At 40.5% G+C, this 27,248-nt stretch overlaps 1 protein-coding gene across 2 annotated transcripts in view; it reads left to right on the top strand.

The window, feature by feature from the left end:
• The window catches only part of SRFBP1 (serum response factor binding protein 1), a 119,392-nt gene extending 92,408 nt beyond the window's left edge, over nt 1–26,984 (top strand). For both annotated transcript variants that reach the window (XM_060235550.1, XM_060235551.1), the window contains 4 exons: nt 1,847–1,928; nt 23,944–24,664; nt 25,353–25,390; nt 25,882–26,984. In XM_060235550.1, the coding sequence (XP_060091533.1) occupies nt 1,847–1,928; nt 23,944–24,664; nt 25,353–25,390; nt 25,882–26,060 (1,020 nt within the window). In that variant the 3' untranslated portion in view covers nt 26,061–26,984. The remainder of the gene's footprint in view (nt 1–1,846; nt 1,929–23,943; nt 24,665–25,352; nt 25,391–25,881) is intronic.
• Nucleotides 26,985–27,248: the final 264 nt, after the last annotated feature.

Raw genomic sequence — 27,248 nt, 5'->3', positions numbered from 1 at the left:
GATGTTGTCGCTGAATCTATTCATTCCTCAAGCTGTTGTGTTTTTGCAGCAGTCTTTCACTTATACACAATACCACACTTTTCACTGGGTAGTGATGATGCCCCAGCTTCCTTCCACTTCAAACTGGCTGTAACTGGACAATTGGTTTCCTGCCTCTGAATTTTTGTAGACTTTAGTTGAATTGCTCAAGGGACTCTTCTGATTGTTGAACCATAAGGTAGTTGAGAAATATCCCCAGCTGGTCTCCTTCTCTAGTTAGCTGTTCATTATGTGCTAAAAACAAGTTAAAATGCAATAAAGACATTACAATAAGTAATTCGCTATTAAAACTAACATCAAATTCTGAACATTTAAAAAATCCTTTCTAATGATCACATAAGCTAAGTACATTCTTTTTAAAAGAACATTTTGGCAACCTAACCAGGCCTCAGATTCAGCAGGAGCTCACAGGAGCACAGCTCCTGAACCTTTCTGATGGCTCCCCTTCTTCCTCCCCACCAACCTTATCCATTGAATAGTAGGTGCAGCTGCATAACAATCCCTGGATTAGGAGAGCAGGTAGCCAGCCAGCCACCAGGGGCTTTGGCATACCCCAGCAGCCCTCATTAACCCCTGGAGAAGCCCACAACACCCTTTCTCCACTTCTTATGTGATTTTGGGCAGCGGGTGGCTTGCTGGCCTTTTGACCGGGGATGGAGGCGGCCCAGGAGAGCCCAAGGCGAGTGAGGCCTGCTTGGGCTGGCTGGATCTCTGTTCCAAATGCTCACAGGAAAAAAGCCCACATGGAAACAAACTCGCATGGAAAGAAGCCCATACTGAAAGAAGCCCACATGGAATAGGGTTGCCAAGTCCAATTCAAGAAATATCTGGGAAGTTGGGGGTAGATTTGCAGCATAGCATCCAGTGCCTCTCCCCAAAATACCCTCCAAGTTTCAAAAGGATTGGACCAGGGTGTCAAATTCTATGAGCCCCCAAAGAAGGTGCCCCTATCCTTCATTATTTCCTATGGAGGGAAGGCATTTAAAAGGAACATGGTCCCTTTAGATGCGATGGCCAGAACTCCTTTGGAGTTCAAATGTGCTTGTCACAACCTTGCTCTTAGCTCCACCCCCAAAGTCTCCTGGCTCCACCTCCAAAGTTCCCAGATATTTCTTGAATTGGACTTGGCAACCCTATTCCATGTGGGCTTCTTTCCATGTGGGTTTGTTACCATGTGGGCATGTTTCCATATGGACTTTTTTCCTGTGAGCATTTATGTCCATTTATGGGTTTTTTCTTTGGGCTTTTTTCCAGTTACCAGCTCCCTCATAGCCATTTTATGGTGGCTCCCCTAATTGCATGGAAGGTAGCTATATGATGTACAATATAACTACAGTCACATTATATTATAAAATTCTGTGCAAATACACAGAAAATCAAAGAATTGAAATGTCTAATACAAGTTTAATAGCCCATGTTAAATAACAAATTGTAATAGATTGGTGTTGCATGTCAGCATCCTCATCCCAAACACTGGTCGTATAGCAAATAGAAATAAATTGAGTGTGCTTAGTATAGAAACAGTCTTGCCCTCTTGTTTGCTGTTGTTTGTGACATGACAGGATCTGATTTCTGCCTCATATATTTGAGCTAATCATCTCAAGAAGAACTGGCCTCACTTGCTTTACTCAAAGAACCAGAGTGGGTTTTTATTTATAAGCATTCCCTTGAATTGGTAGAGTACAAATAAGGGCTTACATAATGATATTCATAATTTTCTTAATATAAACACATATAGATGTATTTCACCACAGTGGTAGCTTGTTGTGTTTTGTCATTGAACAAGATCTGCCTTTTTTTAATGCAGCCTGATTCTACAGCAACAGACAGAGCAATTGCTAGACTGACAACTCACCCACTGCTGAAGACAAAAATTGCTGTCATTAAAGGTAAGTCCAAATTAGTCCAGCCAGCCAGAAACTCTTTTGCTGGACGGTTATTCCTCCTATAGTTTACCAGCAGTTCCAGGAAAAGGTCCAGGGAGGTTAAGGGGAGGCTTGGGCATTTTTATCTCCAATGCCCTTAAGGTTCAGTGTGTGTTGAAACCCTCGCTGTCCCATTTAGCTATGGCTATATTGGTGAGATGGGATAGGGGAATCCTGATTATTATAAATGTATACCTCCCACCTCTAACAAAACAGACATCTATAGAAGAAAACTGGGCGTCACTAGACCAATTTATAATAAATCTTTCCCTGGAACACCCGGAAGCTCAAATCTTACTGGCAGGGGATTTCAATGCCCGTATGGGAATGAATGATGCCTTCTTAGCAAATAAATTTAATTCCCTACTAAATGAGCAGGAACAAGGCCAGAATGGACTTCCCTTCACAAGAGATTTTAAAGATTGTAAGGCAAACTTTGCCGGCCTATGTTTAGCTAAATTAGCAGGCAGAAGAGAGTTCCATATCCTAAATGGGGCATTCTATGGCGATCATCCAGGCGAATATACTTTTATGTCTGGGAATAGAATGAGCACTATTGATTATATGTTGGTATGCAATTCTCTATTACCTCTGATTAAAAATTTCCAAGTACTCCCATACTTGGAGGGTGACCATCTACCTCTATGTCTGCAGATAGCTCTCCCATTAAATCCTAACCAAAATGAGGTATGTTATACAACAAGGATAGGAATTATGGGGAAAAGAGTAAGGTGGGGTGGGGAATTGGATAAAAAAGTGAAAGAAATCTTAACTCCAGAAAATTTGCAGAAGCATGTGTTAGTGTTCACAGCTTTAGAGGAAAACCAAGACCCGTTAATAGTTTACCAAGATATAATCCAGGAGATTTACTCTATTATGACTGTGCCAGCAGGGAATAGATTACATCAGCATTATAGGAAAACAAAACGTTGGTTTGATTCTGAATGTGTCCAAGCAAAAAAAGAACTAAATCGTTTGTATTATCTTGCTATGAGAAGTAGCATAGAAAAAAGGGTAGAGACACAAAGTGCCCTAGTGAGCCATAAAAAAACCTATAAAGGCATTATTCAAAGGAAGAAGAAAGAGTATACTCGGAAACTATGGGAGGAACTTATACAGGCTGTAAAACTAAAAAATTCTGCGCTTTTTTGGAAATTAACAAAGATTGGGGGGGTTAAGATAGCCTCTCCCCTGGACATGTATATTCCAGCGGAAACATGGACTGTTTTCTTCCAGAATTTATATGATGACAATGTCCAACCCTCCTTTCCAGGTAACATAGAGAACTTCCCTCAGTGGCCACCAGTTAGTACGCAAGAAATAAAAGCCCATATAATGCAACTGGAAAATAGGAAGGCTCCAGGTATAGATGGCATACCAGCTGAGATGCTTAAAGAGAATGTAAATTGGTGGGCACAATTTCTGGCATCTTTTTTCACTTATGTTGATCAAACAGGCCGAATCCCAAAGCAGTGGGGGACAGCTATAGTTGTCCCTATTTTTAAAAAAGGCAATCGAAATAATCCCGCCAATTATAGGCCCATAAGTCTTTTAAATATAATAAGTAAGATCTATACAAGACATCTTTTAGAAAAACTAGAAATATGGATGGAACAAGAAGAAATTATTCCCCTGGAACAGGCTGGATTTAGGAAAGAAAGGTCGACAATCGAGCACTGCCTGATATTGCAACAGTTAATTGGGAAGTACTCTGCCAGAGGTACAACTGCTCTATATGCTGCTTTTATTGATTTAAAGGCAGCATTTGATTCCATTTCAAGGCAACGATTGTGGCAAAAACTAGCGGCTTCTAATATTGATAAAAGGCTGCTATTTCTTATTCGTGGACTCCATGAAGAATCATTTCTTAGAGTGAGATGTAATATGCAGGGATTACTTACAGAACCAATAAAAACTCAGAAGGGTGTAAGACAGGGTTGCCTTTTGGCCCCCATCCTATTTAACTACTATATCAGTGATATGGTGGAACATATGACTGATACTAAATTTCACCCCCCAAAGCTGGCTCTTCGCCATCTTTCAGTACTGCTATATGCAGACGATGTGGTACTGTTATCTAGAACACCTATTGGGTTGCGGAGAGCATTAGACAGCTTTGTTAAGTACTGCGAAAATGAACGGTTGGTAATAAACTTTGAAAAAACAAAAGTGATGGCATTTGGCAAAAAAGCCAAGAAGAGGTATTGGACTATGAAAGGGAAGAAAATAGAACAAGTAACAAAATTTACTTATTTGGGAATGGTAATTCAGAATACAGGTGCCTATACTGAACATTGTAATATGAGGGTGGAGAAAGCTGAGAAAACAATGTACGCTATCCTGAGATTTTTTCGCTCTAAGGGGGCCTTCTATGTCCCGGCAGCACTGAAACTGTTCCAATACAAAGTGTTAACACAATTGCTCTATGGTATTAACCTGGGCATTTCGGCTAAAAAACTGAAGGCTCTCGAGAAAGTGCAATCTAAATTTCTTCGTAACGTTTTGCAGCTTCCGCCAGGTGTGTCAAATGCCCTTTTGCGTTTAGAAACTGGGCAAATGAGAATTGAGGCCAGAATTATGTTATCTTCGGCATATCAATGGCTAAGGATCCATAAAAACAAAAAAGGCCTCTTCCCTTTAATAACTCAGGACCCCTATAGGCCAAGGTGGCTGCAATTGGTCAGAAGCAACTTAGAAAGTATAGGATTCTCACTTGAAAACCTCTTGGCGCAGAGCTATGCCAAAGCAAAAAGTATTATCAAACAAAGAATCTGCGATATAGAGAGACAAAGGGATCTAGAACAGGCCCCCTCTTTTTTAGCAGCTACTGAGACCAAATATGTTATGAGGACGGCCAAGTACTTTTTTTATTTGGAGGTACCAGCCCACAGAAGAGCCTTTACGTTGGCTCGATGCGCAGCCATGCCCTCAAAGGTGCTAGAAGGGAAATATAGAAAAGTCCCGTATGAAGACCGACGCTGTCCTTGTGCTATGGGAGAGGTGGAGTCGATGACTCATATGTTTTTTCGATGCCCTTTCCACCAAGTACAGAGGGATAGGTTAGTTTCCCCGTTTGTAGTTAAACCAATGGCAGACGCGGACGAGGCATGTTTGGAGAAACTTTTGGTGGATGCAAGTCCAACTATCTCTAGACAGATAGCCAAATTTTGCCATTATCTTGTGAAGTTCCATACTAAGAAACAAGAAACTGCATGTCTTGTATGATCTCTTGGAATTTTAGTTTATAAATGTTTTTATATACTCTGATTTAAAGGATTTATATAAATTGGAACTGACTTGAATTTTAAAATTGGTTAAATTATATTTTAGCTATCTTGGATTGTATAGGTGGGGAAATGTTTATGTATTTTATTATATTTTATGTTTTTTTAGGAGGGTATTTATACTATCTTAGGTATTTTAGGAGGGTTTTATATGATGTGTTATAGTTTTTATATTGGTCTATGACTGTAATAAAGTTCATTCATTCAGTCAGTATTCAAAATTATGTTGAATCTTCTTCGTTGGTCTCTGTGCATCACACCCTTAGGATGCCTATTTCATTTTGACCATCAGGTATTGGCACAGACAATACTTCAGGTTTGCAGTGGCGCAGACCATTATCGGTACACCACACTACCTTTCAGACTCTCAACGGCCCGCAGGGACTTTACTAAGACAATGGTGGTAGTTGCTAATTTTGAGAGTTGCCAATCAGTAACCTGTCATTGATGTAAGGAAAGATGATAGTCCTTTGAAGACAAAGATAAGCCGCAAACACCACCATTGTCTTGGTAAAGACCCTGGGGGCCATTGAGAGTCCAAAAGGAAGTGCAGTGTACTGATAATGGTCTGGGCCCACTACTAATCTGAGATATTGTCTGCGCCAATGCCTGATGGTCAAATGGAAATCAGCATCCTGAGGGTGTGAATACATATATTACTGCTCAAAGATAATCAGTTACAGGTAAGCAACTTTTAAGAAAATGTGTTGTCTTTTTATGAACTTATGAAAGAACTATTATAGCACCATAATGTTAATTTTAATATAATCTGTAAATTGATTTATGATGATTTTATTGCTATGAATGATTTTATTGTATTGCATTTATACGTTGTGAGCCGCCCTGAGCCTGCTTGTGCGGGGAGGGCGGGATATAAATAAAAAGTATTATTATTATTATTATTTTTCTGGTCCTCCTTGCACTATAATGTGCCTAGACCAGGGGTTTCAAACATGCCGCCCAGGGGCTGAATTAGGCCCCCGGAGGGCTCCTATCAGGCTGTCATCGGCTGGCTGTCATCTGCTTCTTTCTTCCTCTCTTTCTTCCTTCTGCATCACAGCTTGCTTTGCAAGGCTTGCCCAATCGCACAGGAGGTACAGAGTAAAACTTATTTTTTCTCCATTGGCTGAGGCTTATCCCTCGGGGAGGAAGGGGGCGAGGCAGAGCTTGCTTTACCAGGCTCTCTCAATCACACTGCAGAGTTGCTGAGTCAAGCCTCTCTACATTCTATAGGCTGACACTCCTCCCCCTCCTGGTCCCCTATGGAAGGAAGGAAAGAGCCAGAGCTTCCTTTGCCCAGTCCCCTGGCTCCCATGGGGGAAATACAAAGAAAGCACTTTTAAGACCAATGAGTACTAATGTTATAAGCATGTTTTAAGATTTTTTTTAAAAAAATCTTTTAATTGTGTTTGTCTGTGTCCTTTATAAATTTTGTATTTCTGCTACCTAATCTTAAATAGGTACACATATGGCCTGGCCTGACGTGGTTCAGCCCAACAAGGTCTCATTTATGTCAGATCCAGCCCTCATAACAAATGAGTGTGACACCCCTGGTCTAGACGATACTAAAAATTTAAAAGAATTGTAGTTACAGTTGTGAGAAATGACTGTTCTCTCTGAAGCCCTGCAGAACTGCTGCATCAGGCCTAACTGCCCATTACATTTTCTCTGGGGGAAGATCCCTGGGTTGTACTGAGAGGCATGTTCAGGAATTTTGCACTTAACAGTCATGCAGCCCTGATTTTGATGAGGACTGCAGAGAGAAGGAGCTTGGACCTTCTGTTGGACTTAGGCTTCCCAACCCTCCCGCCCTGGCGGGGGACCCCCGAATTTGAACCCTCTTTCCCCGCTGTGCAAAAAAAACGGAAGCGGGGGAAGGAAAGGGGGGAACGGCGCAAAGGCCGCGAGTCCGGATCCTTCGGAGGCTGCTGAGCCCGTCTTAGAGGAGCAGCAGCAAGTTGAAGGCGAGAAGAGGCGGCAGTTCGCAGTGCGTGGCGGCGGCCTGCTCCGTTCCCCTCCCCTCTGAGGTCAAGCAGAGTCTCTGATTGACCTCCCAACCCAGACTTGGCAACCTAGCTAAATCTTAGAAAATTGCCACACCAAATCTCCCCTGACGATGCAAGAACTCACTTGCACGCGAACCCTTGTGTGCTCCCTCGTCCCCCTCCTCATGCAAAACGAACGTTCCCAACAGCACTGAGTGCAATTCCGGCTTTCCTATCTGCGGGGGGGGGGGGGGGGCTTGCGTAGGGATCGGCGCTAATTGCTCGAATCTTTGAGGACGCCCCTCCCCTCAGCCCTCCTCCACCCGACGCTTTCCCCTGGAGCAGGTACGCCAGGGCGGGCGAGCGAAGCGGGAGAGTCCTCTGCCACACTCCAAGCCCCCTGAGCCTGGCCGACGGCGGGGATGCCGCTGAAGGTAGTGGTGGAGCTGCAGATCCATGTGGTGAGAGAGGCAGGCAGGCAGGGAGGGGAGAGTGTAGACCCCTGGGGAGAGAATCCCGAGCAGGTAGCTGGAATGTCTGTTGCTTAACACATGCTTCTCTCCACGTGTCTTTCCAGCGCCAGGCTTGTAATGCCTCAACCACAGATCGCAGGGGGAGAACTGGGATGTGTGTATGCTGTTTCCAAAAGGAGACATGCTAGGGCTCTAAACTGCCCCAAAGCAGCATCTGGACAGAACTGGAATCCCTGCTTTTCTCCAGACCAGATCTGCAGATGGTTCTTGGTGCTCTGCATAAACCCAGAGGCGCTCTCTTCTGTATTACTGTCCCTTTTAACCCTGGAAGTTTGCTTATCCCAACCTGTCCTTGAAAATCAATTGCAACTGGCAAAGGCAGCCTTTGATCACACAATTGAATCTCTGAAGATATGCATTGTCTCATAAGACTTGCATTGATGCTGTGAGCAGAGGTAGATGTCTGGTTGCCCAAAAATCACTGATACAAGAAGAAATGATGTAGAGCAGGGTTTCCCAAATTTTTCTTTCCCGTGGCCGTGTTATTTTTACACTTCTCCTTTGTGGCCCACTAAAATTTGGGGGTGGAGCTGGGAGATAGGAATTATGTCATTTCTTGTGGTGTCACTTCCAGGGCACACTGAACCAACACCCCACCTAAACCAAAACTCCAACTTTTCTGTGATGTCACTTCCAGGTAGCGTTGCCAATCCCCAGGTGGGGGCAGGGGATCCCCCAGTTTGGAGGCCCTCCCCCCGCTTCAGAGTCGTCAGAAAGTGTGGGGAGGGGAGGGAAATGTCTGATGGGAACTCATGATTCCCTGTGGAGACTTATTTCCATAGAAAATCATGGAGAATTGATATGCGGGTATCTGGGGCTCTGAGGGGGCTTTTTGGGGGGGTAGAGGCACCAAATTTTCAGTATAGCATCTAGTGCCTCTCCCCAAAATATCTCCCAAGTTTCAAAAAGATTGGACCATGGGGTCCGATTCTATGAGCCCCAAAAGAAGGTGCCCCTATCCTTCATTATTTCTTATGGAAGGAAGGTATTGAAAAGGTATGCCGTCCCTTTAAATGTGATGGCCAGAACTCCCTTTGGAGTTCTGTTATGCTTGTCACAGCCTTGATCTTGGCTCCACCCCTAATGTCTCCTGGCTCCACCCCCAAAGTCCCCAGATATTTCTTGAATTGGACTTGGCAACCCTAGTTGGACTGTTTTCCTGACCTGAAACAGTCCTGAGGAGCCCATTAGCTCCACGTTACAGTTCAGGTCTGGAAAACTGAGGGTATGATGATTCCCTGCTTCTTTCCCCCCACCTTTGCTGAGCAGCAGACCCTTTTTCTTTGTTTCTCTGACTGTCCCCCCAGCTTAGGATGCTGAGGAACCCCCCAAAAAACCCCTTTGTTGGTATATGTTTTATTATTATGGCACACAAGAGGCTGATATTAATTCTCAACACATAAACTGTTTTATCTCACTTTTATGGGAAATGGTCAAGTTAGACTGTCAGAGAGGTTTCAGTTTTAAACATGGCAGGCGAAAAGGCAACAGGGAAACTTTGTATAACTGTATACAATAGATATTAGTCACAACAATGTATCTGTTTTGTTTTACTGATTGGCATTTATAGCTGTTGCGAGAGAGATCACTTGGCTTTAATAAATAAGCATAAACTTATTTGTTACAAAATTACTAAGATCTGTGGAGGCAGGAATATACACATGGGTTCTAATTTTTCTTCTTTAACACTTGATAGGGATCACCCCCTCTCCTATTACCCTCAGACAGGGTTGCCACTTTCTGAAAGGTCAGGGAAATGGAAATTGGTCAGGGAAATTGGTCTGAAGTCAGGGAAAGTCAGGGAAATTGTGATTAAAATATATTCAACCTGCTGCAGCAAGAGCATGATCTGTTCTTGTAATTGGAATAGAGAAGTAGTAGAATACAAGTAAAATGTAATGATGCCCAGCTTTTTTTCTCAGCTCCACCCCCAGCAACCAGCCTAATGTGTTTGTTGAGCTCTGTCCCTGCATGATTTCCAAGGTCTGCCTGTAGCATTTGCAAAGCAAGGCTGGTTTAACCGTTTAGCAATAGACAAACTTTAAACATCTAACCTGCTAGTACTGCATTAAACCCTACCTGCTAGTACTACATTTAACTTAGATATAAAGATAAGCATGTTTTTGAGTCATGCTTGTGTATGGAATGGTTGTTTTGTCCCCTGCTAAACCCAGCACAGAGCTGGAAATGAGTTTTGCCGCTGTTGGATTTCACAGACAGCTAGCACTTTCTACTCTGCACCATGCAAAGTAAATTTTGCAAATGTGATTGCTTGTTCTTGCTGGAGTTTACAGAGTACCAACTCTCTCACCCTCTTTCCTGACTTCTCCCATGTATAAAGGTTGCAAATGAAGGTTGTCTGCTTCTCTAGATTGCAGAAACTCTACCTCCTTTCTTGCTGTTGATCTGTTCATTACACTTTCTGGAACTAGAAAGTGAAAGTGAAACTTTCCCAACTTTGGAAAGTTTCTACTTGATAGCATTCAGAGTTTACTTGAATTGAAGTTTGTATCTTGGTGTAATTATTGGTGCAATTGAAAAACAAGATGATGCTGCAGTTAATGTTGAAAGAAGCTGATATTAAATCTCTGACAAATATTTTTGCTGTTGAGACTTGTGTAGTTGTAGAGTGGAACATTTCATTAAGCCTTGCATAAATGCAGTATGACCTATTCATGTTTAACATGGTTATATTTGAATGGTATATTTGAATAACAACAGTGCCGACAGGCAACCAAAAGGTTAGGGAAATGGACATTGACTGTGAGGTTTTTGCAACTTATTTCGCAGATAAAGTCCTGACTCTCCGCCAGGATCTCCCAGCCACAGTTGATTCAGGACAAGAACTGGAAGCCCCATTGTCCATCTTCTGGCCCTTTTTAGGACCACTTCAGTCAAATTTCTCTGGAATATGGAGATAGGATCTTGGCTGCAGTGAAGCCTACCACTTGTCCTCTGGACCCCTGCCCATCTTGTCTTGTTAAAGCAGTTGTGCCGATGTCTAGAGTCCTCTGGTTGACATTGTTAATCTATCACTATCATCAGGGACATTCCCAGTTAGGCTCAAAGAATTCGCTTTTAAAGAAGCCATTTTTGGATCCTGTGGTCCTGGCCAATTACACCCAGTTTGGAATCTTCAGTTTCTGGGCAAGGTAATTGAGAATGCTATGGTGGAGCAATTTCAAGCTTTCCTGGAGGATACTTCTATCCTTGACCCTTTCCAGTTCGGCTTTCACCCTGGTCATGGGACGGAAACTGCTTTGGTTGCCCTCACAGATTACCTCAGAAGGCATCTGGATCAAGGCGGGTCAATGCTGCTGTTATTGTTAGATCTTTCAGCAGTGTTTGGCATGGTCAATTATGATCTAATGACCCACCGCCTTGCCGATATTGGAGTTCAGGGGGTTACCTTACAGTGGTTTTCTTCCTTTCTCTGTGGTCGGGGAAAAAGGGTGGCTCTTGGCGAGCAGACCTCCATGCTTCACCTACTTGAATGTGGTGTACCGTAGGGAGCTATTCTCTTGCCAATTATGTTCAACATCTATATGTGCCCCCTTGCCCAGATTGCTCACGGTTTTGGGCTGGGTTATGTGGATGATACCCAGCTCTATCTGTTGCTGGATGGCCAAACAGATTCTGCCCCAGATCATCTGACTAGGGCTCCAGAAGCTGTGGCTGGATGGTTGCAACAAAGCTGGCTGAAGCTTAATCCAGCTAAAATGGAGATCCTGTACCTGCAATGCCAGATTAAACCTTTGGAGGCCCCTAGGCAGTCAAAATCTTGGAGGGCCCCGAGGACTTCCAGAGTTGGAGCATGATGAGCTGACCTATTTCTCTTAAGAGGAACAGACCGAGATCTTTGTTTTGGGCATAAAAAGCACTTTAATGCCTGCTGCCTACATTTTCCAGCAAAGGAATCTGTCCAAGACGTGCATAATAATTCGAGGGGACTTACTTTGGCTGACAAGAGATCCCAGGAGGGGTTTTTTTCGGCTTTGAAGGATCCCCGATGAGAGTTTGCATTCCATCATCTACAAAGAATCTCCAGAGTCATTGATTTGACATAAACTCATCAAGGTTCCAGCTTTCTATGGACTATAACAACATCTGAAAACAGAGTGGACGGTATAATTAATGATAAACGTCGTTAAGGTAGAAGATTCTTATCTTTCACTTCGGACCAGATTAAGACTTTAAAAAAAAAAGTTTTAAGATCCAGAACTATTGGCTACAATATGAAATTAAAGAGAAGTGAAAGGGGGTGAAAATGGAGTTTTTGGAATTAAGAGAAAGCAGTTAAATGCAGAAAAATACTTGCTGTTGAAAATTCCTGTGGCTTCTGAAAAAAACCCCAGCCATAACAAAACTGCAATCTCCTATTACAAAGCAGGAAGTGACGTGTGCTTCAAACATCGTGAGATTTACAACCAGTGAGAACGGGACTTCATTGCCAGAGAGTCAAGAACTAATTGCTGAGAGAAAGAGGAACTTCCAAACATCCGGGTATTTTCATAAACCAGAAATCATAGAGAACCATCGGAGGCCATTATAGAAAGGTCAAAGTCTTTTTATAAAATAAACTGGAATTGGACTGTAATAATACTCAAAACCAACATAAATCATCCCCAAAAGGTCAAACAATCTGGACTGTGTGTTTGGAAATGAATAATAAGCCCTAGGGGAAAAAGGAAAAGTTTTTTTAAAAGAGAGGCTTGAAAACATTGCGGCCGCCATTTTGGAAATTTAAAAATTAATTTCTCGAGCCAGGGAGCTCTGAGCTACAAGGGCAAGAGCCTCCTCGTTGGCAGAAGGGAAAATGTTTAAACAAGGGCAGGACCAACTGGATGCTATGGAAGCAAGACTGGTAAAAGCAATGAAGGACTTAATAACAGGAAGTGCGAAGAAACTCACAAAGGAAATAACTAATGAAATAAATTCAAGTGCTGAAGAAGTAAAGAAGGATATTAAAAAAGAGATTGATGAATCAAGAAAAGAGTCTCAAGCAACAGTTAAAAAGATTGAAGAGATTGAAGTAAAAATAAAAGATCAAGACGCTACCATTAAAAAGATGCAGGATAAAGCAATACTATAAGGTTGTAAGCTGATGGAGAACATGATTAGTCTCAGGGGAGTACCTGAGACTGACCAAGAGGATTTAAAAAATTATATTGCCACAATAATAGCTGACTTTATGGAAGATGACCCTGTGGAGATGGGACATTTGTGTGATTATGTTTACAGGGTCAATTCAGAATTTGCCAGAAAGTGCAAGCTACCCAGGGATGTGGTAGTGAAGTTTACCACAAGAGACGTGGTGGGAAGGATCTTAAGCAATTTGAAAGCCCATTGGAAGTGGAGGAAAGCAGAGTGCAGATGATGAAAAACTGCTGAGGAAAGTTATAACTGACAGAAAACAATTCAAGAAACTGACAGATAAGTTGAGAGACATGGATATAAGATACAGATGGATTTTACCTAAAGGTCTTAGCTTTGAATATAAAAGACCGACGAAAACAATAGTGGACATGCAAGGCATGAATGAATTTTTGGCGGACAATAAAGAATTTGAGGATACAAAATAATAGAAAAATCATTATGTATTACAAATTAATTTCTTGGAATGTAAATGGACTTAATTCACCTCAAAAAAGAAAAGCAATTTTTCATTGGATTAAAAAGCAGAGATGTAATATAGTATGTTTACAAGAAGTACATATTAAGCAATTGGATTACAATTTTTTGTGGAATAAGGCTTTGGGGGAAGAATTTTTTTCATTAGCTAAAGAAAAAAAAAGGGAGTAGTCTTTTATATCAAAAAAGAATTGGAGCCAAAATTGGTTTTTGAAGACAATGAAGGCAGGTACATTGCTGTGGAGGTGTTTATGAATTAAAAAAGACATTGTTGTTGGGACTATATGCCCCTAATGGGGCAAAAGATGCTTTTTTAAAAGACATTCAGCAACAACTTGATCAAATGACTTATGAACAGGTAATGTTAATGGGAGATTTCAATGGAACAATTAAGAACTCTCTTGATAGATCGGGAAACAAAAAGAAAAAAGATATTAAGCTGCCATAGTCTTTTTTTGAAATAATAAAGCAAGAAAGTTTGGAAGACATCTGGAGAAAGTTTAATCCTAATGTACGTGACTATACTTTTTTTTCAGCAAGGCATAATTCCTTCTCAAGAATTGATATGATGTGGACTATGAAGGATTTGGGACTTATTACTAATAAAATAGAGATTCTTCCGAAAATAGGTGCAGACCACAATCCATTAATGTGGTCAGCAAGCAGAAGGAGAAAGAGAAGAAGATGGAGACTAAATGAAGACCTGTTGTTAAAAGCTGAATTAGTGAAATCTCTTGAAAAAGACACCAAAGCTTTCTTCCAGGCTAATGAAGACCAAGAGGTTAATATTCAGACTGTATGGAACGCTTATAAAGCTGTTATGAGAGGATTACTAATTACATTGAACAATAAAGATAAAAGAGCTAAGGAAAAACAACTGAAGGACTTGCAAGCAGAAATAGGCAGAAAAGAAAATGATTTCAAGAAAAGACGGGGGGGGGGGATAATGGAAGAGATAACAATTCTACAGTATCGAGACATTTACTGAATAAAGAGGTAGAGTGGAATTTAAAAAGGCTACAGCAGAAATCATTTGAAGGCGCTAATAAACCAAGGAAATACTTGGCCTGGCAACTGAAAAAAAAAAAGGGAGAAAAAGTTCATAAACAAGATTTTTTTGGAGGGTAAAGAAATTGTGGACCAAGCTGGAATTAAAAGGGAGTTCTATAAATTCTATGCCAAATTATTCAAAGGTCAACAAGTAAATAGAAAATCAATGCCTATTTGCGAAAAATTAAAGTACAACCCTTAAGTGAGAATATGGAAAAGATTTTGAACAATCCAGTTGAGAAAATAGAAATTGAAGCAGCAATTTGTTCAATGAAATTAGGAAAAGCTCTGGGTTCTGACAGCTTTTCAGCAAAATTCTATAAAGTCTTGGGAGAAGTACTAGCACAAATCTTCAAAAATTGATGAACTGTATAAGGCAAGATGGGAAGGTGCCAAATACATGGAAAGAAGCTGTTATTTCTTTGATTCCAAAAGGTGATAGAGATTCCACGAATGTAACAAAACTATAGACCGATCTCACTATTGAACAACGACTATAAGATTTTTGCTAGAATTCTAGCGGAACGACTCAAACAGCATTTGAACATTTCTATTCAAGAGGAACAAGCAGGTTTTCTCCCCAGAAGGCAAATAAGAGACAATATCAGAACTGTAATAGATATTGTAGAATATTATGATAAGCATCCAGAAAAAGAGGTGGCTTATTTTTTGCTGATGCAGAAAAAGCTTTTGACAGTCTCAACTGGGACTTTATGTTTGCTGTGATGGAAACAATGAAATTAGGAGATGATTTTATAAGAATGATGAAGACAATATACACAGAACAACAAGCTGAACTTTGTGTGAATGCTGACTTGACTGAGCAGATGAAGTTTAGCAAAGGCACAAGACAAGGCTGCACTCTATCTCCGTTATTGCTTATAATGACCCTAGAGGTCTTGCTGTCTCAAATTGATGATGATAATGAGATTGAGGGTTTGAAGTTGAAAGGTTTTTCATATAAATACAGGGCCTTTGTGGATGATGTGATGTTTATTAATGAAAATCCATTGCAAGTGACACCCTTGTTAAAGAAAATTAAAGAGTATGGTGAGCTAGCAGGCTTTCATATTAACAAAGAAAAATCGAAAATCCTTACTAAGAACTTGTCATCAGGCAAACAGAAAGAGCTACAAAATGTTACAGGTTGTGAAGTTGCTTCAAAAGTAAAATACGTAGGTGTAGAAATTATGATGAGAAATATTGATTTATATAAGAATAATTATGAAAACCTTTGGCATAAGATTGAAGAAGACATGCTAAAATGGAATAAATTGAATTTATCTATGTTGGGGAGGATCTCTGCTATTAAAATGAACGTTTTACCAAGAATTATTTTTCTTTTTCAAACCATTCCAGTTGTGAGAGATAAGAAACAATTTAATTGTTGGCAAAGAAAGATCTCAGAATTTATATGGGCGAGCAAGAAACCAAGAATTAAGATGAAAATCCTGACAGATGCAAAAGAAAGAGGTGGCTTCCAGTTACCTGATTTAATTCTATATCATGATGCAGTATGTTTGGTATGGATTAAGGACTGGATGACTTTGATCTATTAAAATTATTGGCTTTAGAAGGGCAAGGAAATATTTTTGGTTGGCATGCATATATGTATTACGGGAAAGAGAGGATGGATGTTTTTTTTTCTCACACCATTATATAAGGAGGAACTTGTTGAATACATGGAAAAAATACAATAAATATGGTGATGAGAGAAAACCACTTTGGATAGTGCCGACTGAAGTTATAAAATTGTCTCAAAGTCCACGAGAAGAGAAATACGTATCATATGAACAACTGCTAAAATTTCAGGGAGGTGAAGTAGAAATGAAATTGGCTGAAGAATTGCAAGGAAAATTTGATTGGTTTCAATTGCTTCAGATTAAAAGCTTGGTGGAAAAGATATTAGAAGTACAGGTATAAGGTTTGAAAAAAACGGAAATGGAAAAAATGCTGTTGGGTGAAAATGAAAAATTGATTTCAAGGACTTAGTTGCTATTGAAATGGTCTACAGGAGAGGAGGTGGTGAAACCTCAAATGATTAAATGGGCAATAAACTTTAATAAAGAAATACAAATGGAGACGTGGGAACACCTATGGAAAAACTCTATGAAAATTTCAACGTGTTATAATATAAAAGAGAACTGTTTTAAAATGCTGTATAGGTGGTATATGACACCTAAAAAACTAGCAAAAATGAACAATCAAGCTTCAGATAGGTGTTGGAAATGTAAAAAACATGAAGGTTCTTTCTACCATATGTGGTGGACTTGCGAAAAGGCGAAACAATTTTGGCTAATGATTCAACAAGAGATTTCGAAAATCTTGGGATATAATATTAAGAGAGCCCCGGATGTCATTCTGGTGGGATTACAAATGGAAAGGTTCCGAAGCAAGGCAGGACATTGTGGTATTTGCTTTCAGCTGGGAGGACACTGTATGTGCAAATGCGGAAGCAAGATAAAATACCAGAAAAATGGGTCTGGATCTTAAAGGTTCTTAATTGGAGTGAAATGGACAAACCTACTAGAATCTTAAAAGACTGTAACCTGGAGAAATTTAAAGAAGATTGGAATAAATTCCAAAACTATGTGGAGATACAATGGAAGGTAAAGAGCCATCTAGTGGTTTTTGATAATATTAACTGAACTTTAAAAGAGAAAAAGGATTGTGTTTACTGAGTATTGTTTTAGTAATGAAATATAAGTAGCTGAGTTCATATAGTAAGTTTATGTGAGTTAAGATAAGATTAAGATTTGAATAATTTTTAGTGATGATTTAATGACTACGAAATCTATGTTTAATGTTTAACAAGTAATAATTGGTGTTTTAAATTGAAAAGGAGAATAGATTATGGCTATCTGATTAAATGTGTAATATTGATGATTAAGTAGAAAGTATTAAGTAAAGGAATAAGAATAGTAGTTATATTGGAGTTAAGATAAAGCTAAGTGAATGATTTTTAGTTACATTTTAGTTGCTTTTAAAAGGTTTTTAATTTGTTTTGTATATCGGCGGAGGTCAGAATTTGGAGAGTGGGATGGATGGGAAAATGTGTAATGTATTGATGAACTATGTTTAGATTCTGATAGTAGAATATTTTTCAATATATTGCAAAGTAAAAATTTGTTATTTGAAAATCTTGGAGGGCCCCTTGCAAATTATCGCAGAGTTGGAGTGCTTGCCCCACTGCCTGTGGCCCCTGCTGCAGCCTGCAGGCACTTTCCCAAAAGCCCTTTTGACAAAACTGTGGGGCAGTCAGAGAGAGGCAAACTTGGTAATAACGGTGGCCGCAGCTGCACCAGGCAAATTGGGCAAAAAGCAGCTCAGTTGCTGCCTGTGCATGGAGGCTGGGAGGGCTGCAAACAGGAGCGAAACTGGGGAAAGCCAGCCCAAAGCCCCTAAAGACTTGGGGGCCCATAGGCCAGTGCCTACTTGGCCTGTTAATCCGGCCCTGTATACCTGAACTGAGGGCCCCTGACTGCCAACCCTGGAAGGTGCATCTCTTGTGCCGACTCAAAAGGTGAAGAGTCAGGGAGTGATACTGGATGCCTCACTTACGATGGAGGCCCAGGTGACAGCAGTTAATCAATCTGCCTTCTGTCATCTTCGGCAGGTCAGACATCTGGCACCCTACCTTTCCGCCCAGGATTTAGCTACAGTGATCCATGCAACGGTCACTTCCAGGCTGAACTACCGTAACTCACCCTACACAGGCTTGCCCTTGGGGCTGATCCGGAAACTCCAGCTGGTGCAAAATGCAGCAGCAGAGCTCTTAACTGCATTGCCTTTATGGGCAAGCATTCGGCCGGTGCTGCACCAATTGCACTGTCTACCAATTGAGTACTGGATCTGCTTCAAGGTTTTGGTACTGACGTTTAAAGTCTTACATGGCCTGGGACTGACATATTTGAGGGACCATCTTTCCCCATATATGCCCTAGAGGGCATTGCGGTCTGCTACACAACACCTGACCACCCCTGGCCCAAAGAACGTCTGTCTTGCCTCGACCAGGGCCAGGGCTTTCTCGACTCTGGCCCCTGCCTGGTGGAATCAGCTTCCTATGGAGATCTGGGCCTATCTGAGTCACTAGCATTTCATAGGGCCTGTAAGACGGAGCTATTCCACCAGGCTTTTGGTTGAGGCAGCAGGCATCCTATTCCAGCAACTATTCTATCAATTAGCCTCCCTTGTTGTGATATCATGCTTTACAGCCTTGTTGCGGTGCTGAATCTTATTATTAACACCATCACTACTTCTTGGGCCAAAAACTGCTGTATTTTGTGAAATGTGCCCTTTCTGCCCGTGAAGCACTTTATCTTGTTTTATTGTTCTGTTGTTCAGGTTTTTATTGTATTGTTTTAAATTTAAATTGTAGGGTTTTATTGTTCAATTTATGTTGTGATTTGCCTTGAGCCCATTATGGGAAAGGGCGGAATATAGGCCTAATACATAAATAAATAGTGGTCAGGGAAATTGACTAATGTTGGTCAGGGAAAGTCAGGGAAATGAAAAATAAAAATTTAGTGGCAACCCTGTCAGAGAAGGATAACTGGTTCCTCTTCCCTATTTCATAATCCTCTTCAATCCTTCATTGTTCTCAACTACCACTCCCTCAAGTCAGTAATAGAATTCGATTTGAACCCCCAGAAAATCAAGGTTCCCATACTAGTATAATGCATCAGCAATTAGTTATCCATTATAGGGGGGAAAGGTGTTTGGCCTGTGCATGCCTGGGAAGCATGGAACTCCAGACTTTCCAGACTTCTCTTATTATGTTTTCTTCAGGGACATCCGAAGAACAAGAGAAGTCTGGAAAATATAATGTTTAGTTAACCCCTTACAGTAGGTTAGTAGTACTAAGGTATAATAACTAATGGTCTAGTTCCATATAAGACAGCTTTATCTATCCAAATTAGATAAACAGAGAAATTTAACTTAATACATGCATGGATACCTGATTTTGGTGCAGTCCTCTTTCATTATATCAAAGAAATAAAGTGCCATTGTGTAAATGTAGATATATACTATGTTCTATTTGCTAGCAAGGTGAGAAGTGACATGGTTCAGTAATCCATTCTTTTTCCATAGTTTCAAGAACCAGTGAACTAGAAAGGATGGTTTTAAAGGTTCTGATAAAACTATAGTTACAACACAGTTTAAGAAAGGACATTTCTAAGTTAGGGAAATAGAGAAAAAATATCTAATTGTTTGCATTTGAAACATCCCACATAGAAAGAGTTCCAGTGTTTCCACCTCTGTCGCATGGGAGATACTACTTGCACTACCACTTTTGTCATTTTCTTTCTTTCCTTTATGGGTTGCTAAAAGTAGGGCGTTCAGGAGAGCGAAACATGTGTGATTGTTTTCAGATACTCTGTTTTTCCTTAATGCAGGTAATGTGCATGATCATATTGTATTTCCATGCGAGATGATAATGATAGCTCAGTAGTTCCTGTCACACAGACTGGGATCCTCTGAGGAACTGTAAAGGGACTAATCCCATTTCCCACTCCAGAACTCTCTACGTTCCTAGTGGTTTGAGAAGGCTGGTTTCTTCTCCCCCCCCCCCTTTTATTGACTGATAGTCAACATTCTGTCCAGTATTCCATTTTTATCAGGCCACTTTTTGAGGGGGGAGAGGTTCTCTTGGTTAATTAATTAATTTACAAAGTTTGCATCCCACTTTTCTGCCCTTACAAGGGCTACCAAGATGGTTAGCAATTCAGAAGAAGAGAGAAGAGATTGGATTTATACCCCACCCTTCACTTGGAATCTCAGAGTGGCTTACAGTCTCCTTTCCCTTCCCCTCCCCACAACTGTGAGGTAGGTGAGGCTGAGAGAGCTCCTTTAAGAACTGCTCATAAGAAAACAGCTCTTTCGAGAACTGTAACTGACCCAAGGTCACTCAGCAGCTGCATGTGGAGGAGTGTGGAATCAAACCCATTTCTCCCAGATTAGAGTCTATGCACTTAACCACTACACCAAACATACATGATAAAATCACATTTCAAAACTATTAAAAGCAGCCCCCCAACACATATCAAAACAATTAAAACATTCAAAACATTAAAAGAGTAAGTCAATTATTGGTTAAGAAGGAGGGTTCATTGAGGGAATATACAGACTAACTAAAAAAGTCTTCACCCACTGGTGGAAGATGGCAACAGAAGGGGATGGATGAATTTGCCTAGGAAGAGAGTTCCAGAGCTTTGGTGTCATGACTAAGAAGGCCCTCTCCCAGGTTACCATTTACCTAATCTCAGAAGTTTGGGAAAACCCAAAGCAGGGCATTGAATGATAAACATAATGGCTGGGCAGATTCATAAGAGAGTAGTCCTTTGAGTATTTTGGTCCCAAAGCTCAAAAACAACACCTTGTATTGTAACAGGAAACAAATTGGGATCCAATGTAGATGGGCCAAGTGATATGGTCCCTGTGAGCCACTCTAGTCAGTGTCCTGGTTTTAGCATTCTGAACCATATGACATTTCTGAACACTTCTCAAGGGCATCCCCACTTAAAGCACACTGCAGTAATCTAATCTAGATGTAACTAGGGAATGCACCACAGGGTCTAGATATTTTCTGCCTAGGAAAGGCTGCAGCTGGCTAACCAGTCAAAGCTGATAAAAGCCACTCCTGGTCACAGATACCATCTGCTTATCCAGCAGTAGGCCTGGGTCCAAGAGTACTCCCAGACTATGGATTTCTTCCTTTGTGAGTGTGCAACCCCAGCCAGAATGGATAAATCCCAAGTCAGACCTTCCGCTCACCAGTAGCACTTTTGATTTTTTGATATTAAGCTTTAGTTTATTTTGGAGTTTATCCACTCCAAAATTGCCTCCGGGCACAGTTCAGGGCTTCTAACAGTCTCCCTGGGAACAGCCAGAAATGCAAGATAGAGCTGAATGTTATCTTCATGTGACAACCCAGACCAGATCTTGAGATGATCTCTCCCAATGATTTCTTGCAGATGTTAAAGAGCATAGGAGACAAAATAGAACCTTGCAGGGCCCTATAGGCCAAAGTCCAAGGGGCTGAGCACCATCCCCAGCACCTAGTCTCCAGGTAGGACCAGAACCACTGTGATATGGTGTCTACCAATCCCATCCCAGATAGGCGATCCAGAATAAGTCATCCATTAGGGTAGCAAAGGCTGATTAAGTTCCATAACTAGGCCTAAAACCAAGTGGAAGGGATCCAAACAATTTGCCTTATCTAGGAAAGCCTGGAAAGCTTGGAGTTGTCCAGCCACCAAGTCACCTTGCTCAGAAATGGAACTGGCCATTTTTTTTAAAATATCGCCTGGGTTGAGGGTAGGCTTTTAAAGAAATGAATGCTTATTAAATTTAATATTAAATTATTAAATATTAAAATATTAAATTACTAAATTGGGAGGGGTTGCAAATACAGTAGAAGACAGAAACAGGATACAGGATGACCCTGACAGAATGGAAAATTGGGCTAAAATCAATAAAATAAATTTTAACAGGGATAAATGTAAAGTTCTGCATTTAGGTAGGAAAAATCCAATGCATGGTTATAGGATGGGAGAGGCTTGTCTTAGCAGTAGTATGTGTGAAAAGGATCTAGGGGTCTTAGTGGATCATACGCTGAACATGAGTCAACAGTGTGATGCAGTGGCTAAAAAGGCAAATGCAATTTTGGGCTGTATCAACAGAAGTACAGTGTCCAGATCATGTGAAGTGATGGTATCGCTTTACTCTGTTCTGGTAAGACCTCACCTGGAGAATTGTGTTCAGTTTTGGGCATCACATTTTAAGAAGGATATGGACAAGCTGGAATGGGTCCAGAGGAGAGCGACGAAGATGGTAGGGCGTCTGGAGACCGTCCTATGAGGAAAGGTTGAAGGTGCTGGGCATGTTTAGCCTGGAGAGGAGGTGGCTGAGAGGTGATATGATCACCATCTTCAAGTCCTTGAAGGGCTGCCATCTAGAGGATGGTGTGGAATTGTTTCCTGTGGCCCCAGAAGTTAGGACCAGTACCAGTGGGTTGAAATTAAATCAAAAGAGTTTCCGGCTCAACATTAGGAATAGCTTCCTGACTGTTAGAGCGGTTCCTCAGTGGAACAGGCTTCCTCAGGAGGTGTTAGGCTCTTCTTCCTTGGAGGTTTTTAAACAGGCTTGATGGCTATCTGACAGCTATGAAATTCCTGTGAATTTAGGGAGAGGTATTTGTGAGTTTCCTGTATTGTGCAGGGGGTTGAACTAGATGACTGAACTAGATGACCCAACTCTATGATTCTATGAATGCTCCACAAACTGTTTCAACTGGTATGACCACCCACCCTCACTCTTAAGGAAGCATTAGCGACCTCTTGAAACCTGTCAGTCAGCTTCTTTCTGGAAGATTAAAGTAGCCAGGAAGGGTAAGGGTAAGACAAGCAGATGTCTTCTGCTTCCAAGGATCCTGTTCACATCCTCAGACTAAGATAAACTGTAAAGTATCCCAAACAATTTACAAAGTCACATTTTTCTGCACATCTGCAAAGTCCCCAGAGTAGGTAAGACGTTACCTTGTCTTCAGATGGTCCTGTTGTATAACTTTGGTCAAGGATACAGGGAATTTTACAATTGAATATAATGATGAATATTCATGGTAGCAACTTCCAGTATCTCTGAATTGGTTTGGTGACCATGTTAGCAAAAGAGAACCCTTCTTTGGATAGACTTTTTGTATTGTACATTAGGGTAACCAGCCTGCTGCACAGATTCCACAAGTGGCCGCACTAACAGGAGCACCAACATTTGTGGGCCTGCCTACAACATAATCACTGTGGGAGTTATTAACCAAGTCATTGCATAGCAAATAAAAATAGAAAATTCTTCCCTCTTTCCACTACTTCAAGTATTACTGCTTATTCTGTGGCTCAGCAAGCCAGAGGCAAAGGCATGAGCAAAGGAGTCTTCATGTACTCTCTAGTGAACACTAAGGGAGCATTATATCATGTTTTGGACTTGGCTGGTGGCACACTTGACCCCAAGAGTTTGGCCTCCGCTGCTGTACAAAATTTACTGTACCTGATAAACAGACCTTAACCTATAAAGCAGAATCAAAAGTTAGGTCTCTTAGGTCTGATGCTGTCTGCTGGACTGCCAGTGAATGGTTCTCTTAATGTTTCAGGCAGGGATCTTTGCAGCCCTGCTCCTGGAAAAATGTTTAATAGAGATTATCAGAATGAACATCAGGTGCTATATCTCTTAGCTATGGGCCCTCTAAAAACACTTGCATAAACAGCCAATAATTTATTTTTTCAGTAGTTGATCAGTATCAGAACATACAGAGTTTAGTGGCAAGCACTGTATTTGGCTACCCAGAAAGATGTTTGTTTTGTAAATGATATGGTGAGAAATACAAAAATATATCCCAAGGAATTTGTTTTAAATCCCTGACCTTAGGGTGTATTTTTTTGGCATTATAGTGACCATTGTTGTTGAAGGGATTTTTTTTAAGTCACTTCTTTTTCTTCCCTAGCTGCTGTAAAAGCCTTCAAAGATTCAAGAAAGAAGCCAGCTAGAACGATTTCTTTGGAAAAGCATAAATCAGAAGAACAGCTTACCAAACAACCTGAGGTGACCCAGCATTCCAGTAACAGTGAATGTAACCAAATGTTTAAACAAGGAAGAATAGAAGTGAGAGAGAAGTCAGACACTGACAAGAGAAAGAAGCAAATCTGTAAGAAAGAGAAGCAAAAAACTGTGGACAGTGAAAAAAAATGGGCCTCAGTTGATTCTACATTGCAAGCTTTCAAGCATCATAAATTAGTTTCTAAGAGTCAACTGGAAATGATGGTATGTCCAGAAAGAAAGAAATGTCTAGGTGATCTTCTTAATGGGGCAGAAGATGAATCAGATAGTGGTGCAAGTAACACTGAAGAAGATGCAGCAGAAAAGTACTTTGATGACAGCACTGAAGAGAGATTCTATAATCAGTCTTCTGGCTCTGATGAAAGTGATGATAATGATGATTTCTTCATTGGCAAAGTAAAGAGGATGAAAAAGAAGGGTGCAGCTGATCTTTCATCACTGGCCAAAGATAAAAACAAGACCATAATAAAAGAAAAGGGTTCACAAACTGACACAGTGCAAGATCCAGACATACAAGGCAGCTATCCAAGGGCAAAAGCCAGGAAGCTAGAATCCGTATTTTACACTTCATTGTCCAACTTGAAACAGAAACCCAAGAATGTAAAAAGGTAAGGATTTGCATTTTTAAAATTCAATAATGTTGGTGACAAATTTTGGGCGAGTTGGATGAAGAATGCTTGGCTTCTTACCACAGTGGTTCAGACCTTCCTGTTTTCCTAACTGCTCTGTTAGGTCAGTTTTCATTTTAAAATGTGCCTGGAAAAACTACCTGTGTAACAGCATCACTGACTGGTTTGGAAAAAGTGCAGTCTATTTATAAATTAGGCTGAGCGAGTGTGACTGGCCTGAGATCACTCAGGAAGCTTCCATGGCATGAGCCATTCAAATCACTACTATACCAAACTGGCTCAAAGCATGCGAAGTCTTATTTATGACAGGGCAAAAAATCACTTGGGTTGTAAAACTGATATCTATAATAACCAGTCATTTGTGGGTTGGTTTACATATGCTTTACTTTCATCTTTATTTATTTGTTTTAAAACATTTCTGTGCTATTTTTGCACCCAAATGGGGTCCCCAAGACAGTGAATGAACATCAAAATATTTTGACATTAAGAAGTCTTTTTAAAGGTAAGAGTATACAAAATATATAAACAATTCAACCAACACATTATCAAAACTAATTGCAAACAATGTGATCTTGACTTTTTTTAAAGTAAAATATGGGGAAATTGTACTTCCACTCAACTATAATAGCTTTTCCTCCTCAGTCCGCTAACCTTTTTTCTTTCCTAGAACTCCTATAGACCATCTTTCCAAAAACAAAATGATGGGTAAGTTAGGTTGCTTTTGCTGTTTCATTTTGGATTTATGTAGTTTCTGAAGTAAAGCATCATTTTGCATTAAAAGGGTAATAACATTGGCTTGGGTCCAAAGATTCCTTTCTGCTAATGCTGGAATCTTCCGTTGGCTGAAGAAGAGTATCCTTCAACCATTTCTTCACCATTTATATAATTTTTTGAAATTATTTTGGTGTAAAGTGCTACTACTATTATCAATATTTCAAAAAATGATAATTAAAATGAACACTAGCTTCCACTTGGGTGTATTTGTCCACTTATGTTTAGTTTCCCATATAATTATTTTTTATTTTGATTATTACCTGCATTCTCCATTTTTTAAAAAAAAACAAACTTTATTTAGCTTATAGAAAATTAAAGCAAACATAAAGTTCACTTTTCTGTTTATATTTGGCTTTAGACAAATTCTATTACTTTATATTAGTATCATTGGTGGTAATATCACACTGTTCATTCTTGCACAGTTTTTGAAAGAAAATGCCCTGAGAAACAGTTGCCCAAATGTGCAGGTACAAAGCAAGAGCTTAAGAGAAAACAATCAGCACAACCTCTTCATCCTTCATGGGAAGCAAGCAGGAAGCGTCGAGAGCAGACTTCTCAGATCACAGTGTTCCAAGGAAAGAAGATTATATTTGAAGACTGATTTTTTTTCTTGTAAGTCCAGACTGCTGCACCTTTAACATATCTCAGAGAGGAATTTTGCTTGCAGCCCCCCCACCCCAAAGCCACTTCTGAAGGTCAAGAGAGCCTTGTTATTAGGATGGGAAGTGGTAAGAGCCAAAAGCTTTCAGGAGAAAGGAAAATCCCCATCATTCCCTGATGACCTCAACTTTTGCAAAGAATTTTCAAAGGAGAATGAGGCTATGTGGGGAAAAGAAGTCAGCAACGTATCTTTCACAAACTCTGTTCTCCTTGCAGTAGTTAATGTCTAAGCAATGTAAGATAAACATTAAGATTTTGTGGACAAAATCATTTTTAATGTAATTTTCATTTTTCTAACTTTATTGTATAAAGTTCTGACAGCTGTAAATTTGTTCCTGGGTTCAGGAGATCCATCTGGTTGATTAGCCATGTAGGTTGAGAGGCTGCAGTGGGGAAGGAGAAGGGAGACGAAATTTCCCATGTTTCCTCATTCCCCCTTCTCATTTTAGCTCAGTGATCCACATGGCTTCCACAACCACAGGAATAAACGTTTTTGGAGTCAAAAATGGCTGCTGGAGGGCAGGGGGAAAATCTTTGTTTTGGATCCAACCCAGTAACTGTAAGAGCCTTTTTAAAAAAATAGTCCTCTTGGAACATGTCTCTCAGCGAGTGTACTTAAAGGGAAATTGCTTGAAGGGACTTGAAGGGAAATTGCCTGAAAAGTGACATATTTGTTTCTTGGGCGCCAGTCTTTGGAAATCTTATTGACAGATGTCCATGTATATATGTACATACACTTTTTGTACTTAAAGTCTTCTATCTCTTGGTTTTTCTAAAATGTCATTTTTCATTTGTATTTTTAAATTAAGGAAGCCATTGACTTGCAAACAGGTGGATAAATTCTGAAGTATTTAGACCTAAAGAATCCTTTACCTTGGCTTGTGAACTTCTTTCATTTGATCAGCTGCTATACCAGAAGACTAGAGATCAGTGTTCCCACTAAGCTGTGCTAGCATGCACTGGTGCACTAATTTTGAGCCCATAGCACATAATTTTTGGCCGAGTGCAGGGCAACAACAAAAGGGAGAGAGAGAAAGAGCTTAGCGGGAAAACTGGGGGCATCTGACACAGCTGTAGCCAGCAGGAGCGAGGGAGGGTAAGCAGGGCTTTCCTTGGAAGCTGCCCCGGT

This window comes from Heteronotia binoei, chromosome 4 (genome assembly GCF_032191835.1).
Source record: "Heteronotia binoei isolate CCM8104 ecotype False Entrance Well chromosome 4, APGP_CSIRO_Hbin_v1, whole genome shotgun sequence".
In the NCBI taxonomy this organism is placed as follows: domain Eukaryota; kingdom Metazoa; phylum Chordata; class Lepidosauria; order Squamata; family Gekkonidae; genus Heteronotia; species Heteronotia binoei.
The sequence above is the reverse complement of the archived record's forward strand: the minus strand, read 5'-3'. Positions and strand labels throughout refer to the sequence as shown.